We start from the raw sequence: 16,788 nt of genomic DNA, 5'->3' as shown, positions 1-16,788 counted from the left end.
CCCCCCCCCCGGCCCTATATAGAAAGAAGCTTTTATTTCAACTGTTTCCTAACTTAAAGAAATTAAAGGTGTGCTATTTTACAAAGCTGTAAACAACTTTACAATTGATAGAGCCAAACTACTTTGTCTCCTTTCAAAAAGCTGCTTTTTCTGACCAAACCAAAACTGCATCATCTCCCGAATAATTTAAGGAAGTCATGATTAGCACATACTGAAACTGGACACTGAATATAGTTATTGATTGGACCACCACATACTGTCCTGTTTGTGCCAAGTACTGCTACCACAGGGAGCACGGTGGTTCTGCAAGGTCAGCACCCAAACAAAAAAGTTAAACTGTTCTGCCAAGACAAGGCCTGTTATGCACCTGACGACAAATTCCACAATAGCTGCATATAGATGGATACAAAAGGACAGACAGAACAGTTTATGGGGCACAAGTGTTTTTATTAGACACAGTGCAGCCAAGAGAGCAGCGCTGCGGAGGGGGCCCCCCATCCAGCTATAGGCCCTGGAACCTAACTACGTCACAGCACAGGGCACTGGAGGAAGAGAGTTACCTGGAGACACTAATCAGGATCACACACACACATACTGCAGTGTGTAAGCCTACACTGGTGGAGATGCTCGTACTGCTTAGCTTCACCCTCTCTCAGCTCTGACAAAGGGATTGTGCTGGGAGGGGCGGGTGCGGCTGAGGGGCCAGAGACGGGACTGGTAGATGGCTAGAGTCCGGGTGCCATTCAGTGGGTAGCGGCAGCCCAGTGGCTGTCTAGAGAAGACCAGAGGAAATTAAGAACTTGTCTATTCATAAATGCAGGTTTTGTTGTAGTAAACACAGAACTTATACAAGTGTCACATTAAATAAAATCAGCTCCTTGCCTTACAAACAGAAGTGGGTTCACAATTTGTTTCAACTCCATCACCTCAGTTGCAATCAATAGATGTTTGATACCAAATCATTGAATTCAGTCACTGCTTAGGCACTATTAAATACACTTAAGCTATATTATTAGCTACAAGCAACATCAGAACTAATTTAGCCTGAAACAGACAGTTGTAAACAGAACATAAATTCAATTAAGATGCCACATATGCTTGTCTGAGTACTGCTTCCTGACATCATTCCCTTGTGTTTGCTTTCATACAATTTAGAAAATGGATTAAAAAAAAAATGCACTTGAAAGTAAATGAACTGGGGGGGGGGGGGGGGGGGGGAGCCAGTTTATCAACATATTATCAGTTAGCTACAGACAGAAGCCAAGCCTCTCACCTATAGTAGTAGAACGGGTGGAAAAAGGGTTGTGGTATGGGGAGGTACCGGGGCATGTACCGCACTTCATTTACATAAACCAGGTCTTTGCCCTCCACCTGCGTGAGGAACACCCAGTTTAGCTATTTGCCCCGATTGCCCAAAGCAGTCCACAGATGGGCCAGACAGCTCGCTCACGCCTTGGATGGTGCCGCAGGAGTCCAGTGAGAAGCTGAATAATGCACGAGTGCGGTCCATCTCCTTGGGCCTACAACTGGGGTCCAGCAGAGCAATGTCCCGAGGGTCAAGCGGAGGGACAACTCTGGCTGTGTCAACCACCACCACCATCCAGCTGTTCGGCAGACAGACTGTCCACAACACATCAGTGGAGAGAGTGAAACAAGCAATGGTCAGTCAGTCAAACCACTATTCCACAGATATGGCTACTAGAAGCAGAAACACCACCCTGGTTGACAGTCACTTGCACCCAGTCTGGGTTCTGTGCCAAGATTTTACCCATGAGTTCCCTGACATGGAAGGTGCAGCGCTGGATGAATGTCTGCTCTACAGCACCAGTCTCCACATCCAGCACACTGACAGCCACATTGGCCAACAGCCCCTGTAGACTGAGGTCCTGAAGGATGAAAAGAGATGACCTAGTTCATGTGATAAAATTTAAGTAGACATAAGGACTTAACCCAAACAGGAATGTCCTTCACAAGAATATGACATGCGAGATGCATATCCCTGGCCAACTCCTGCAGGACACCAGGGTCACTCACCTCATATGCCATCCCAAGGCTGTAGAGTGGCACCTCCACAGTGAAATAGTCATCTGCAGCCTCCAGACTGTAGCCACCAAACTCTACCAGGTCTGGCTCCAGCCTGTGGTTCCCAAAAAAGATGGCCCATTGTGTGTCCATGTTTCCACGGTGCAGCGTGAGCTTCATGGTCTTATCTGTACAGCGGCCCTCAACCCTGGGCAGAACTGGGGTGGGAAGCACATATGGAAAGGGATGTAGGCAATAAGACTTCACTGGTATGTCTGCTTATTCAAGGAGTTCCACATACAGGACACTGGATGGATATGGAGTATAATGGATAATGCTTGAGGGACAATGGCTTTTGGGTCCTAAATGACCTGTATCACTTCCCAGATGTGATGGCCTGGAGTACAAAGCTGAACTGAACTCTCCTCACCAACATCCTGCAGGTCACACACCACACTGGCAGAGTGAGTGAAGACTTCTCTGTGTGGGGAGATGAGGAGAGTGAAGGTCACCGCCAGTGTATACCTCCTGTACTTCCCACCTAGATACTGAGGGAGAAGAGATTTCCATTTCAAGCTTGGCTACACAGCTGGTCAAGAGAACAATGGGGAACATGGGTGTTCTTGTACCTTCTGGGAGACCAGTGGGTGAGGGAAAGGCACCTGCAGCAAGTAGGCATGGGTACCATTGGGGAAGGGGACCTGCGTAACCCGTAACCCCAGCTCTTCAGCCCCTGCTAAGGGGACTGTGAGGGTTGCTATGGTGACATTAGCCAGTGACACATCAGGAGGGAAAACACCAAGAGTCACCGAGAAGTCTCCCTCCTCAGGGACTGTGACTGGAAGGACAGAGAGAATAAACACAAGGCATTTGTTTATAACCTCAACACCCAAGCAGGGATGTTAGGGCTCACGGTTGACTAGCCGAGGGGAGTGAGGGCTGGGAGTAGTCCACAGTGGGCGGAAGGAGCGGTGCCGAGTCAGGGTCCATTGAGCATCTCCCCACTGCTGTACATAGAACAGGTCTACAGAGTATGACTGGGAGTACCGCCCAGCCATCACATGACTCTGTAGGGTGGGAAGAGGAAGGGGGGGGGAAAAAAAAAAAAAAAAAAAAGAAAAAATGCTACTGTAAAAGTAAATAAGGCCCAAAATCTTCATTGCAAGCTGTAGGCAGTCAACCTATTGTTGGATCAGGGCTCTGCTGTTGCTACTACTGCATAAACTTTTGCGTTCCCTGACAGTTATATTTGCAGATGCTTGCGTAATGTGCACCGATGCCCTTTCCAAAGTGATGTACAAGTAGAGCATTAACACTAAACTCATTTGGCAAGTTCACCTGTTTGGTGAATCAAAGTCACAAGATTAGAAGTCAACTGCAACACGCAGCAAGCTAAGGGACCATCAGTACCTCAGACAGTTCTGCATTAGGTGCTGCTCCCCAATAACATACCACAAACAATTTACTCATCAGTAGCAGAGCTAAAGGGGTCCATGGAAAGTGACAGGCTGCCGAACGAACTAAGCGCTTCTCCAAAAGTCACCAACAGCATAACAGTGACCTCCAACCCTAGTGGTACAGGACACAGGAATTCCCCACCACATAAGCAAAAGTTGGGATACCAGCAGTGAAGCTGTTGATAATTTAGTGCTTTGACAACTCGGGACTTCTCCATACAGGACCAACCTGTGAGCTAGCCCTGGGTCCTGTGTAGTGCAATTACATTCTTATCTTATTCAGTTTTTCCTTGTTCCTCCCCTTGAACCTGAGCTCCAATTGCATTAATGCCCTTCATAAGCAGCTGTAGCCATTTTTATCCTATTGTACAGAAGCCTTTGAGGGAAGGGTTCAACTCTAAAAACGTACTTAAGAGCTGAGGTTGAATGGCAGTCACATGCAGTGAGCCACAGCTTTGCACAGATTTAATATTCATTAAAAACATTGTCAGCGCACGTCATACCTTGATCTGGCCGCCAACTGCACCAAATGGAATTCGGACTTCCACGACTCCATCTCGCACCTCCATTTTGTAGCCCCTCTGTTGTATGAGGCAGGCGCTCAGGAGACGACCTCCAACCCCCATTCTCGCCCCCTGGTTTCTGACAGGGCCCTGCACCAGTGGGGGGAGGATCTGGGGGATGCTCCACAGGATGTAGGTACCATCCATTGTACCTTTGTCTTTCCAAGGATGGAGAACCAAATCAGATGACTTGCAAAAACACTATGACCACACGCATGGAAGTGTTCTGTATGCCATTGGGTCACCACTTTGAAACGTTCCTCCCTTCCATAAGGAAATGGAGCCAAACCCTGACCCATCAAACAATGGGAGTGGGATGTAGCAACTCTGTTGCCAAAACTTGAATGACAGAACACAAATGGGTCTACAGAGACAGACAGCCAATGTAGTAACTATGTCAGCAGCAATGGGACTCTCCAAAAGTCACAGAGTCACCAGTCACACCCTAAAGACTGGAGGTAGAGATTTACTCAAAGGAGAGACATACACAAGCTGCAAGCCACTGAGGCATCCACCTTGAAGAGCGTCCATTGGTACCGATAGAAGATGGTGATGCTGATGACTTCCAGGTCAATTCCTTTCACCTATGAACAGTGGTGGCAAGATAAACACCACATCAGCTGTTATCACCAAGCAATGAGTCCCAGACCAACCCAACACCTTAAGAACTTTCAAATGGCTTTCTCAAGCAGGGGAGACTCCAATCCACTGGGGCCATAGATCAGCTGGTTATAGATCTGGCTTTAGAAGACCTAACTTGCTCCTAGTACACCAACTGGAATCAGCATATACTGAGATGTAACACACCCCAAGACTATTGGGGCCTGAAAGCACCTACTGCATTTGTGAAGCAGTGAAATTCAGGGCAGGTGGAGACCATGAGCAGACCTTCAGGACGTAGGAGAATGGTGAGGAATAGCCACAGCGCAGAAGAATGCGACTGCCTGTGAAATTGATGTGGTAGCCCAACTGTTCAGCCTCCATCAGGGTCAATGTCTGCTCCCTTACTGGGGTGGACATCATGTCTTCCTGAGCACCCGGTGGAATCCGGAACACCACCCGCCATTCCTTCATTCCCCCTTGCTCTGACCTCTGGCATGAAAACATGAGACAAGCTACATACAGCCATTGGACTAAGGACAACGGTTATTTTTACAACTATTTTCTTTAACAAACCCATGGGATTTACCACATGCATCCTCACCAAGAATATCAATATTCAGAGCTTTGTTGGCCTCCAGGTAGCTGAAGGACTTAGGATCTCACCAGCAAGTAGTTGGAGGAAACATTCATGACACATACCTTGGGAGGAGGTGTCATCCACTCTTGGCCCTTCTGAACAACTGGAGGAATTGGCTTCTTGACAGACACCTAAAGGAGAATCAACATCTCAGATTTACTGAACATGGTAAAAACTTAAAATTTGTCACATAAACAGCTTGTGTTGTCCAAGTAATTGTGACTTTGGCAATAAGTTGAGAGGAAAGACTAGTTCAACTTGAAGAAAACACTTATGGACCTGCTTCCTTTAAAGATGGATACGCGGACACCCTTGCAGCATCAGGATGTGCTCACCTCCATGTAGTTCTCCTCACACATGATCTCACGGGGACTCCACTGCTGAAGGGGGCAGGTTAGTAGGAAGGGGTATGAGGTCTCCTCATCATTGGCCTCCTTGTTCACAAACCACACCATTAGCTGGATTCCAGTGTGTTCCTGGAACAGTCCACAAAAGAGTGGTCACTTTCAGCCTGCACACTTATCGTTACAAGAGTCCTTTTTAACACGTCACGGGAACCCACCCGAGTGTCCACGTCACAGGCCAGGTACGAGGCGCGCAGCACCAGATTGCCCCATGAGTCAAGCAACATTGTATAACCACATATTGCAGCACGCTGGTCAGACACAGTATGGACACCACTGCGGCCTGGGATGGGATGCATACAGCATCAGAAATCATGTTATTCAGCCCTACGTGGGAATGAGTGCAGTTTTCTACGGCATTGAGCAGAAAACGCAAGCACTGCCCACCTTCGGTGTCAAATCGAAACATGCGGCCCAGGAAGCCGGAACCGACGGTGAGCCAGAAGTGGCCATCCCGACACTCTGTCCTGAACATCCCTTGGTGCACAAGCATGATCCACACACACATAAAAACAGCTTTACTGCATCCACAACGTAGTGGGTGCCAATTTAGGAAGTGAGACTTTTGTTGAGCGTTGGGTCAAAAATACACACAACACAATAACCTACATTTTGAGAAGTTACTTAGTCATAAACAATCTGCAGTCAAGAAAAACAAAACTGGCTCACCAACTGGACCCTTACTTGGTACACACACGGACAGCACACACAGCAAGAGTATGCTGGAAGAAAGAGAGTCACAGGTCAAACTCCTTCTGAACACACGTGAACACCTCAAACACACTCCAGACAGCAGCTCCAGAAACAGCTGACCTCAGCATTTTTATCAAAACCACAGCCAAGACAGAGCTAAACATGATCCTCAAAGCTCTGAACTCGTTTCTGGCTTGAAACAAAGGGCTCAGATTCGCTCCTTGGTGACATTCGAATGCTTGACCAGAACAACGTCCCCTTTGGCGCCATTTTCACGGGAAGCGCCAAGGTCACGTGACCTGTAATTGGTTAATTGAGGGGGGTGGTTTGGCTGTGGTCTCCTGTCTGCGGCTGGTGTGGAGCTGGATGCGAATAATATCGTGCTTTCAGATGAGAGTGGTATAACAGCGGAGCAGCACGCGGATTTTTAGACTATCTCCCATACTATTTTCTCACAAAGTTTCTCGTCGATTTTGCCACTGCTGCCGGACATTTGGGACGGACGGGATCAGTGCAACATATTAGAACGCTTTAAAATTAATTTATTAGCGCTTTCTCTGTCCATAGAGGAGGGGGTGAAGCCAGCTGTCGGATGCTGCTTTAAACTCCCGCCCCAGTGCAGCACCCGCGATCAAGGTACGAAGGCAGAAAGACCGCGGTAAAAAATGTCCCGCAGTACCAGCGGATGAAATGCTGTAAATCCCCTCCGGGGCGGTAGGGGGCAGTACGCGCACTGCACTCTCGTTTGTCGCCGCGTTGCAGGAATGTGGCAGGAGCAGGGAAGAAGAGTGGGGCCCGTGTTGCCGGAAGTATGGAGGCTGTGATCGCAGAGGTGGTCGCACCGCAGGATCTGCTGGTAGGCAGAAGGGTCTGATGGACGAGGGCTAAACTAAAGTGGAGCTGTCGCTTCGGGTGGGGTTTCTGAAATAGATACGTGTGTCTGTTGGAGTTTAACTGTTAGCCACATTTCGGCTGCTGTTTGTTTCCTTCCGGAAGCTAAGGCACTCACTCAGTCTGAAATCATCATGTTGGGCAAGAACCCTGCTTCTTTATCATAAAGTTTATGTCTTATTCTCTGAGCTTTCAATGTTTCATGCAAACACAGCAACTAAAGACACGGGCTTGTGCACTGAAGGTTGTTGGCTTGAGTCCCGCCCCGAAGTGTAGTACCTTGGTACTCAAGCTGAAGTAGTTAAGTAAAGAAGACGTTAGTGGGTGTAGTTTATACTAGTAGCAGCAGAAAGCTGCAAAATCCAGAGAAATAGAATAAGTTGCAGATCTTATTATTACAAGACCTTCACATTATATAATGATAAACTGAATGTAAGTTACTTTCACCTCAGAGATCAGTGGCCTGTGGTCTCATTTCTGTTATTGTCATATCGGTAATTGTAGTGCATGTGTGAACTGTTGGTGCAGCACCAGGCTGATTTATGGCACGGTGGCGAGTAGCACTGCTGTCCTGCGAGAGGACGTGGGTTTGATCCCCGCTCAGTAGGTGTGGAGTTTGTATGTTCTCATGTCTGCGTGGGTTTCTTCTGGGTGCTCCGGTTTCCATCCACACTGTCGAGAGACATGCTGTTCAGGTTCCCCCATAGTGTGTGAGTGTCAGAGAGAATGTGTTCCACCGATGTATGGATGAGTGACCCATTGTAAGTAGTGTATTTAGCAGTATAAGTCTTTGGGTGCTCTGGTTTCTGCCCACACTCCAAAGACATGCTGTTCAGGTTCACCTGTAGTGTGTGAGTGGCAGAGAGAGTGTGTTTCACTGATGTATGGATGAGTGACCCAGTGTAAGTAGTCTATCTAGCAGTGTAAGTCACCTTGGGGGAATAATGTATGGGCTGATAACGCTATATAGTGTTTGTTGTAATTCTCTTTGGAGAAAAGTGTCTGCTAAATGAAGTAACATAAACTTGACCAAACCATAATTAGTTTCTGCTGTGCACCCGCATGTATTGAAATGAGAACATTAACTTTAACACTGGCTTATTCGCCCGTTAAAGAAGATACGAAAGACTCATTATGGCTCCTCCCCTCAATGAACAACAGCTCCCTGCCCAACACTCTAGATCTGTTCAGAGCTGATTTATGTCCTGATGACTAAAGCAGCAGTTTTTTGAGCAGTTTGACCCTGTTAGACACACAGATGGATAAATGCACCTGAGATTATGATCCTTCAGTTAATTCTGTTTTTCTTTTTTCCCAGAAATTTGAGAAGAAGTACAACGCGGAGCTGGTGAAAGGAACTGTGTCCAGAGTGACTGCGTTCGAGTATGCTTGGTGTTTGATACGTAGCAAGTACTCAGAGGACATCCAAAAAGGAGCTGCCCTGCTGGAGGGTGAGAAATGGCACAGGACAGCCAGCAAGGCTCTAAGAGGGTACAGCAAGGTGGAGAGAGCTCAAACGTATCGTAAATCATAGATCTGCACTGCATTAAATCAGTCAGAGCAAGTGTTGTGCCTTTTGTATTCTCGTATCTCCAAAGACTAGATTTACAGGTCAATGAATCTGATCTCTTGTGGTCATAAACACATAACTGATGTGAGCATCATAATTTTAACCGTCATTCATGTGTATTTTTATGTTTTGACAGACCTTGTTCACAAGGGCCCCAAGGCTGAGCAAAGAGACTACTTGTTCTATCTTGCTGTGGCAAACTACAAACTTAAGGTGCAATAAGGGCTAAGTGTTACATGACAGAATTTCTAATTACTAGGGAGAACTCTGGGATTATAAGTTACTGCTGGCAAAAAAAAGACTACTGCACACATTTTTATATGGTACATAAGGATATGTGGATTTTTTTCTAATAAACTTTATATACTGCCAATTAAAATAGCTTTTCAGTATCCTCACAGTAAAGATATAAATTACAATAATAAAACTAATTCATAAATAAAAATGCATGTAAAATGCTTTATAAAATTTCTATGTGATCAACAAAATAATATGAAGGAAAAAATAATGGTAAAACAAATTATGAGAACGGAAGAAGCAGCACTCTGGTTTGTTATTTAAAGGCAGTTCTAAACATGTGGGTCTTAAGCCAGGGTTTAAAGGCTCCTACATTGGGATAATCCCTGTTCTTCTTGGGAAGAGAATTCCACAGTTTGCATAGCGGGAGCAAGCAGTATTTCCCATAAGGTGCTTCTGATCTTGAAGGAGATCATTAATTTAAAAATAAACAAATTATCATTTAACAGTAAAACAGCACTGGGTCACAGCAGTATAGGGACAGAATCTGTATACAGAGAAAATGCAAATACATTACAGGTACAAGTAAATACACTGCTGTGGCCAAAGGTTATGACATTTAGCAGGGGACTCATATAGCGCTGTCTCACAAGTTCCACAACGGTGATCACGTATTCCTGGATTCATTTGATTTATCGTTCTGCCCAAAAGTTACTTATTCTAGTAGAAGTAAGTTAGTCTTACATTAAGCACATAGTTATGGAGGGAGCTTCTATTGCAGACTATAGTTATATATAATTTTTTTTCCCCAGTTATGTAGGAACAGTCAACATGCAGCATGGAGTCTTAATGATCTTTTAAACAGATTAATGAGTAGTTAATTTGTGTTACTGTGAGAATCCAATGTCCATCACATTTCACTCCGTCTCCCTTGCTCTCTGCCATCTCACGCACACAGGACTATGAGAAGGGTCTGAAATACATCCGGATCTTGCTGAAAAATGAACCGGGGAACACACAAGCTTTGGAGTTGGAGAAAATGATCAACAAAGCTCTGAAGAGGGGTAAGATTGGGCTCAGGAAGTGTGAGGGAGCTCTAGGGCTGGGGTGGCAGGTTCATGAGTAACTCAGTAATACACAACTGGTTGTCATATGTGGAAAATTCAAAAGCTGGATGCTGGGTATTTTGACTGTATTTGGTGTCCAAAACCCCTGTAGAACATCACCTCAGTTAGGGCTGAATACTGGGTCTAAGATACATGCATGAGTGTCATATGATCACAGCTGTAAGCATGTTATAAAGTGTGTTTTTGTTTCCCCCCCATACAGATGGACTGGTAGGCATGGCAATCGTTGGAGGCGTTGGCCTTGTCTTCGGCCTCGCTGGCATAGCAGGTCTGGCTGTTTGGGCGGCGGTGAAAAAGGCCTGATGATCCACAGCTGTCTGCCACGGCACCTCAGATCCTTTCATTACAAGCTGCGGTCTTCTGGGATTCCCTCCGGAAATAGAAGGCAGCTCTACATCGTAACAGGGCTCAGTCATGGTCGTCTCACACTAATCCTTGGAGACTAACACACGGTGCATCTCATACCCCACTGCCGGTTTCTGCTGTGTCATTTTTCAGCCTAACTAATTTTTGCACTTCTTGATGTCATTTCCTTTTCTCATATATGGTCCTGTACTGTGATAGAACAACACGCTTCATGTTGGCCATTTTCTTATTATTGTTGTCTGCAAAGTGGTGAGAAGGTATTCTGCTGCAAAACTCATTGTAGACTGGATAGGAAATGATGATAGTGATGTTGCAAATGTTGAATTTGTTGATATTGGTGACATCCCCAGCGCTGCTGATGAGAACAAAGATGGTGAGGTTTTGTTTATGGATCCAGTTTTCCCTTTTGTCAAAAGGTGATAACGCTAAATGGAGCACCATGGAACCGCATGGAACACTAACGTTCAGTTGCTGACATAGTCTGTAAACCTGCTGCCTGTGTTGCTGGAGTGGAGAACATGACTGTCCTCAGAAGGACTATGCTGACAGCTGATCTTGTGCTCATCCAGAGATGAGAGAACTGATACCCACTGTTGTGCTTTTGTTTAATAATACAATGTAGTTTTCATCTGGAGTCCAGATGAAGGGGTAAAAAAAAAAAAAAATACACCCTGGTTTATATAATGTAATTTCTTAACCTTGTATGGTAACCACCTAAACCTTTAACCCCCACTTCCAAAAAACCTGATAAAAATACTGATCAACTGACAGTTGCTAATGTGCACAAAGTGAACCTTTGATGAAGTGATAAAGTGGTGATTGTATTTATCTGACCAAAAAAGGCCTTAAATTGTTTCTCATTGTAAGTTTTTGTTTAGTTTTTTTCTACTGTCGCTCCCCCCCCCCCCCCCCCCCCCCTCCTCGTTCTCACTTATGAAGTCAGATGGGTCATTAATATGGCTGACCCATACAGTTTTGAATGCTTTCTTACGTGGCTCTGTTGGGTAGCCGTGTGTGCGTGCAAGAGAGAGACGCGTAACATGATTTTTTTTAACTGCAGAACCAGTCTTCTATCTGTCAGGTCAACTTGATTTTATAAGCCCTAATGGAAATAATACAGTGTTGGGGTGTTTATCATACTGTTTATGCCATTTACTTATGTTAATGCTTTTGCTGCTTGGCTCCTGAGGTCAGAATGGATGCAGTTGACCATGCTGCTAACAGAGACCAGCTTGAGTCATATTGGTTTGTGTGGCTGTCTCTTGAATTCGAGCTTTTAGATGGCAAAGAATATCTAAATAACTAATGCTCTTTGTTACTGGAATATTTATAAGAATACTGTATACAGGGCACATGTATGACACTATAATGGGTTAATTAAAATGACATTTGTGTTCAAAAAAGACTGCAGGAAGTGGTATTTATGTTCTATACACGGCTATAGCCAGCGCCCATTAGTGACACTTTCTTATACTGATAACACACTACTATCTTTTCTACGTGGATTTGCCCGTGTGCACCATAATTTGAACAGTTGAGCAATAAAAATGGGGGTTTCCTAGAGTCCATGTGCTGGCATAGGCAGCGCTCATGTCTGGCCTTTCCTACGCCTTGTGATGTAATGGTACTGGCAGCTAGAGATGTGACATGTTCGTTGTTTTCTACATCAGTTACAACTGATGTGTGCTACCCCCCCCCCCCCCCCCCCCATTTGGCAATAAATGTAAATGCCTAATTCCCATGGATCACGATGCTAGTATTTGAAGAAATGTATACCCAAACATGTTATTTTTTTTTTACAAGATTACAAAAACACTTCTCCATGAAATGTGAATAAAGATTTGTAATGGTAAGCAAAATACATAACTATCAAAATATAACAGTTTATGCCTAAAAGCAAAATTTGAGTTTTTTTTTTTTCCCCCCTTTCTGGTGCTTGTGTTTACAGATGGCCTTTTTCAACGTGAATAATGCTTAAAAGTATCAAAGCTAAAAATTACTCTGAAAAGTACCATTTCCCCAGCGTGTTATGCAATGGCGTCCTGGCCGCAGTGTGCCCCACTTCACCAGTGCAACCCTGACTTGAGCAAGCACTTAAGGAAAATGAGTGAAATTCATGCAGAAATTTACCTAAGTAATGGAGTAAATGTTGTGTTACTTGCCCATCTCTATAAGACTGTCTTAGAGACAGTTTAGAAAATGCTGACATCCAGTTATTTCTGCCAAAGGGGGCAACCCAGCATTCAGTCCAAGAGTGCTCACTGGTTCACATCACTGTAGTAAGTCACCTTGAATGAAAGTAGCCAATTAATAATAATAATAATAATAACAGTAATAAAAAGAGCAAGGTCTGAGGCCTGTGCCTCTCATAACTGGACTGCTTTGCTACTGTAAATTTATTCGTGGCCCCATTAAACCTGCTTTGTGACCATGTGTAGAAGTTCACTGTCTCCATTTATGTGCCCATTGTCATCTGCTGAAAAACCATGTGCACTGAGGTGTGTTTCTCCTGTGTGTGTGTGTGTGTGTGTGTGTGTGTGTGTGTGTGTGTGTGTGTGTGTTTAATACGTCACAATTAAAGTCAAGGTTCAGCATTGCCATAATGTGGACATGGCACCAGCTGTAATACAAATACAACCGTAATCTAATTCCAAAATCTGATCTGATCTGATCTTCATTTTACCTTGGGTCAAAGATATGGGCAGGATGAGTGTTTGATGCTGGAAAGTATGAGGCAACTGTAGTAACGCTCATAAATTCAACATCATTAACGTACAGGCTGGCTTTGTAGCAAACCAGTTTTTTACCATGGCCGGCATTTCCTATTCGACCGTAATATTGTCATGTGGGTCAAAACCTGCGTGTCACGCGGAAGAGTCATGGTTGCGTGTGTGTGTATGTGTGGGTGCGTTCGGTTTTTGTTAAATTTTTCCGTACGTGCTGCATGCATCTCGCACAATGCGCTCAGTATGCGGACAAGCTCTCAACTCTTTGCCTTGTCCCCAGGTGTCCGATGCCATCTGTCTGCCATCACCTGTCTCTCGTTCCGCTCTTTGACTGGACACGGCCTCGGGTGCGAACGCCAACCTCGCCGGCACTCCCTGTCCGTCTGCGGCCGAGCGTGCTCTCAAGACAGGAAAACTGGACGGTCCTGCCTGGTGGACGGGGCTCATTCCACACTCGATGACAGCTGTGGTACCTCTTTCTAACCTTAACTTGTGATCAGTTCCTCCATGGCGACTGTTACTTATTAACGACTGACTTTTGGAGACTAATTGTACTTGTGGCACCACCTGTGCTATTGCAGCAGGTGTTGCTCACCGTGCGCCACATTGGGGTGGACACACACACACGCACACAAACTTCCTGAGACAACCATAAGATCTGTCTGTGCCCAGAGAGTTGTAGCTGAGATTTTATTCCTGCTATTAATAGTAAATAGCCCTCAGATATTATTTTACTACTGATTACTTCAACACACCCCAGCAATCTCTTTGTTGTACTTTTCCAAGCACAATTCTGACTGCAAACGTGTGTGTTCAGCTGGAGTCAAATGCCAAATATACACTTAAAGCTTGAACAAATACTCCAGTGGAATCAGTGTAATTACTGTACAGTAGCGATTCCAGAATGTGGTGAAACGTTAATGACTGTATTATTTTATCATTGTATATTAAGTGCTAAAATCACCAGACTGTTAAACCGTAAAAACGGAAAGGTTATGGTTTCCAGCGAATCCCACTGCTCTCAGACCGTCTTTTCATAATGTTCAGACGTGGTCATATTTCATTTCGTAAATGACCGCAGTATAGTGTGTCACAGGCTGGTGATACTAATCGTTTGTGGTACAGCTATATTTCACAGTTTTGTCATAATTTCTTAACTAAGCTGCTGTAAACCATTTCATTTTATATGCGTTCAGATTATATTGTTCCCTATTCAAATGGTATTTATTGAGGCTCAAAGTCCTTGCCAGCTAGGTGTGTGTGTGTGTGTGTGTTGCTGCATTTGTTCCCGCTTCTGCTGTCAATGGCCCTGATTGATTCTCCCTTTTCTGCAGCTCCACAAAAACTGCGCTAAAACCACAACCCGCGAAGGGGCCACGTAAGGCTACAGCGCACCACTAGCACGTGAGCAGCTGCTCCGCTCACCGACACACACGGTGACACGGTCGAGTACAAGAATTTATTGCCCACGGAATTCATGTGTCGCTGTTGAGGAAGGAGTTGTTCGTTGGGAATATAATCGGTTGTCCGCGTTGTCCAGAATCTTGTCGTGTGTCTCCCTCAGTGCAACACAGGAATTCACCCCCCCAGACCAGGAAATATTAGGGGGTCTCTCTGTAATGCAGGTGAGCCGGGTGCGAGGTGCAGAAAGTGTGCAGTTTGCCCGTGGAAAATTAAGTGGTGCTCAGCGAACAGCTCTTGGACTTAACCAACAGCTGAATAAAGTGGTGGCTCTTGGTGTATTGGTCCAAGTTGCTGCCTTTGGACCTGAAGGTTGGAGGTTCAAATCCTCCCTCCAGCTGTAGTGCCCTTGAGCAAAGTACTGAGCCTAAATTGCTTCGGTTGGAAAAACAGGTAAATAATTGAACATCAGTTTAGAGAAAAGTGTCAGCTAAATGAATAAATGTAAGTTCAGATCTCTTCCACCTGTCAAACATCAGCTTTTTCTGGCTAAAACTGACACATGAATATTTTCATATCAGCATTACTCTCTGCCGCGTGCTGTATGGTCTGTTGGAGCCACTGCTGTGCAATCGGAATGTCGCTGGTTTTAATTCCTCCTGCTGTAATACCCTGAACTGTACTGTGAAAATACCCTGGTGTTGACATGGGTAATTCATTGTTTATCGAACATTAATAATCTTGGAGAAAGCTGTCAGCTAACTAAACACTTATTTAATGTGGTTATTTTCAATATTGTTTTGATGCCCCGTAACCCATATCTTTTACTTTTTTTTTTTTTTTTTAACATTTATCTTAGCTGATACTTTTCTCCAAAGTGACTTCGCTCAAACTCTATGTGGTGTTATCAGCCCACACTCCTTATCCACTGTGGTGACTTACACTGCTAGATACACTACTTACACTGGGTCACTCATCCATACATCAGCGGAACACACTCTCTCTGTCACTCACACACTATGGGTGAACTTGAACACCATGTCTTTGGACTGTGGGAGGAAACCAGGGCACCCAGAGGAAGCCCACACAGACACGGGGAGAACATGCAAGCGCCACACAAACTGAGCGGAGATTGAACCCAGGCACTGTGAGACAGCAGCGCTACCCACTGTACAACCATACCACCCACTTTCAGTCCAAAGTGCAGCATCAACAAAATAAAAGAAGTACCATATGGCAGTAACACTAATGAGTGTTACAATCTCAGGAGAAGAGGCTGGTCCTGCACCTCCTCACTTTTTGTTTGCCATTTGTGTAACAAGCCAGATGAGCGCTTTATTTGTGTTTAATTGGGAGATAACAGGGATCTGCATCTGAACACTGGGTACCACTCCCCTCACCAACTTCTTGGCACAGCATCCAGTCTGTACGTGGTTCTCCCCCAGCAGGTTTTGATTACTTATTTTTGCTCACATTACTGCAGTCAAGGATAGCCATCTATCACATCTAACAGTAAAATCACAGCCAAAAAAACATGAAGTGTTAGGTGTCATTAAACTGTTTTGGAGATGCTAAGAGGCTGACAGTGTTGGTGAGAATGTGAGCAGTGCTGTTAGTTGGAGCTTTTCGGCACATCGCAGGCTACTTTTCCCTCCCTCTGCCATCCTGCCATTTGTCTTGGGAAAGCCTCCCATGTGCCAGCGCTCCCTCGGCAGTCCTGCACGATCGCTTGGTCCTTCCCTAGATTTGAAGCAATTTCCTGGAAGCAGACGCACTCGAAATGTTTATACTGTAATTTAATGAGTTCTTTGTGCACTCTGAGATAACTGTTGTTAAACCATAACCGGGCAGAGGCATACAAACGGATACGGATATTTCAGGCAATAACCACATGGCTGTTATAAAGTGCTTGTGGGAGGTCAACGGGAGAGCAGCTGTTGACCTCGTGCTGGTCGGTGCCAGGTGTAGAAACATACAGGAGAGCATCGAGGCGCCGCTGCTTCATTGACGCTCCTTCGGGTTTCTCTGTCTCCGTGCTTCCTCTTTCTGCCATTATCGAGTTCAACGCTCTGGGTATGGCCTACAAAGACA

The 16,788-nt window shown here is 45.2% G+C and overlaps 2 protein-coding genes across 2 annotated transcripts; one reads left to right on the top strand and one right to left on the bottom strand.

The window, feature by feature from the left end:
* Positions 1-40: 40 nt before the first annotated feature.
* zpax4 (zona pellucida protein AX 4) lies at positions 41-6,618 on the bottom strand. The gene is made up of 17 exons (XM_018726223.2): positions 6,500-6,618; positions 6,356-6,408; positions 6,074-6,163; positions 5,845-5,969; positions 5,618-5,758; positions 5,345-5,413; positions 4,931-5,134; positions 4,530-4,626; positions 3,983-4,200; positions 2,936-3,089; positions 2,652-2,860; positions 2,453-2,570; positions 2,035-2,240; positions 1,769-1,886; positions 1,451-1,620; positions 1,274-1,371; positions 41-772 (listed from the first exon to the last, which is right to left on the bottom strand). Exons 1-17 carry the CDS (start codon positions 6,541-6,543, stop codon positions 643-645), a joined length of 2,244 nt encoding a protein of 747 aa, XP_018581739.2. The 5' UTR covers positions 6,544-6,618; the 3' UTR covers positions 41-642.
* Positions 6,619-7,153: 535 nt separating this feature from the next.
* On the top strand, positions 7,154-11,487 carry LOC108918716 (mitochondrial fission 1 protein-like). The gene is made up of 5 exons (XM_018726197.2): positions 7,154-7,235; positions 8,589-8,721; positions 8,977-9,053; positions 10,036-10,141; positions 10,407-11,487. Exons 1-5 carry the CDS (start codon positions 7,191-7,193, stop codon positions 10,505-10,507), a joined length of 462 nt encoding a protein of 153 aa, XP_018581713.1. The 5' UTR covers positions 7,154-7,190; the 3' UTR covers positions 10,508-11,487.
* Positions 11,488-16,788: the final 5,301 nt, after the last annotated feature.

Source organism: Scleropages formosus, chromosome 21 (genome assembly GCF_900964775.1).
Source record: "Scleropages formosus chromosome 21, fSclFor1.1, whole genome shotgun sequence".
In the NCBI taxonomy this organism is placed as follows: Eukaryota; Metazoa; Chordata; class Actinopteri; order Osteoglossiformes; family Osteoglossidae; genus Scleropages; species Scleropages formosus.
The sequence above is the reverse complement of the archived record's forward strand: the minus strand, read 5'-3'. Positions and strand labels throughout refer to the sequence as shown.